The 962-nt window shown below is 52.1% G+C and overlaps 1 protein-coding gene across 1 annotated transcript in view; it reads left to right on the top strand.

The window, feature by feature from the left end:
- Nucleotides 1-613, top strand: part of MGYG_03947 (hypothetical protein) — a gene marked incomplete at both ends in the record, with an annotated part of 2,514 nt that extends 1,901 nt beyond the window's left edge. Inside the window, one exon of the mRNA XM_003173727.1 lies at nucleotides 98-613. Coding sequence (XP_003173775.1) covers nucleotides 98-613 — 516 coding nt within the window. The remainder of the gene's footprint in view (nucleotides 1-97) is intronic.
- Between the last annotated feature and the right edge of the window lie 349 nt (nucleotides 614-962).

The raw sequence follows: 962 nt of genomic DNA, 5'->3' as shown, positions 1-962 counted from the left end.
TTCTGTCGTGTCAGTTTAGGCGGAGTTCGGTCTCGCTCTCATCGTTATCTCGCCGCTGGCTTGCAGAGACGATCTGCAACTCGCCTCGAGATGACAGTCTCGCGAAGATGACACAACAGGCGATTCTCCCCCCAGTGCCTCCGACGCAGGGTTTAATGACATATATGCAAACGGCGAGTCCGGCAAAGCAAGTCGACCTCGCTACATGAACCCCAACCGCACTACAATGAACGACATGCGCCGACGGGTAGCCGCTATCCTCGAATTCATTTCACGATTACAGGTAGAAATGGCTGCCAGCGGCGAACAGCCTACTCGTCCACCGAGTGATTCAAGCTCGACAATGGCAACAACAAGCCGCGATATGGCTGCTACCATAGCAAAGGCAGAGGCAATACTCAACAGCCTAACTAATGGCACATCATCGAGTGAAAGCCAAAGCTCATCCGATGCACAGACAGCGCCCACCTCAGCTCCAGCTCCTGATGCAGACACCGCCGACAAGGACAAGGACAAGGACTTCAAGGACCTCACCAGCGGCGAGATGATGGACGTCCTGACCAGAGGCCTGTTCAAATGGCAGGAACTCTTCGGCAAATACGGCGATAAATAGAGCTTCTACCATCGCCGTAAGGGCCCATTTCAGAATCCCAGTCTCTCATCCCGCTCTGTTCCTTGCTTGCTTTGCTTTGCTAGCATGCCAGCCATGTCTTATGATACCATTGTATATTAGAAGTTCTCATTTCGTCACCGTCCACTTCTTCCCTTCTCAACGCACATTTTTACCTCGCCCCCTTTTCACATACATAAATACCTGCATACCTACCCTTCTCCCCAGACGTGCATACGCTTTGATAGCAAATACCCATCCAACCACCACACGCACTCCCCCATCATCGATCTAATACCTTCTCGCCTCGCCCTCGTCATCATCATCATCAGCCTATACCCAGCAACCAGAA

The sequence above is a fragment of the Nannizzia gypsea genome, genomic scaffold (genome assembly GCF_000150975.2).
Source record: "Nannizzia gypsea CBS 118893 supercont1.3 genomic scaffold, whole genome shotgun sequence".
Taxonomy (NCBI): domain Eukaryota; kingdom Fungi; phylum Ascomycota; class Eurotiomycetes; order Onygenales; family Arthrodermataceae; genus Nannizzia; species Nannizzia gypsea.
Note: the sequence above shows the minus strand (reverse complement) of the source record. Positions and strands in the feature narration are given on the sequence as shown.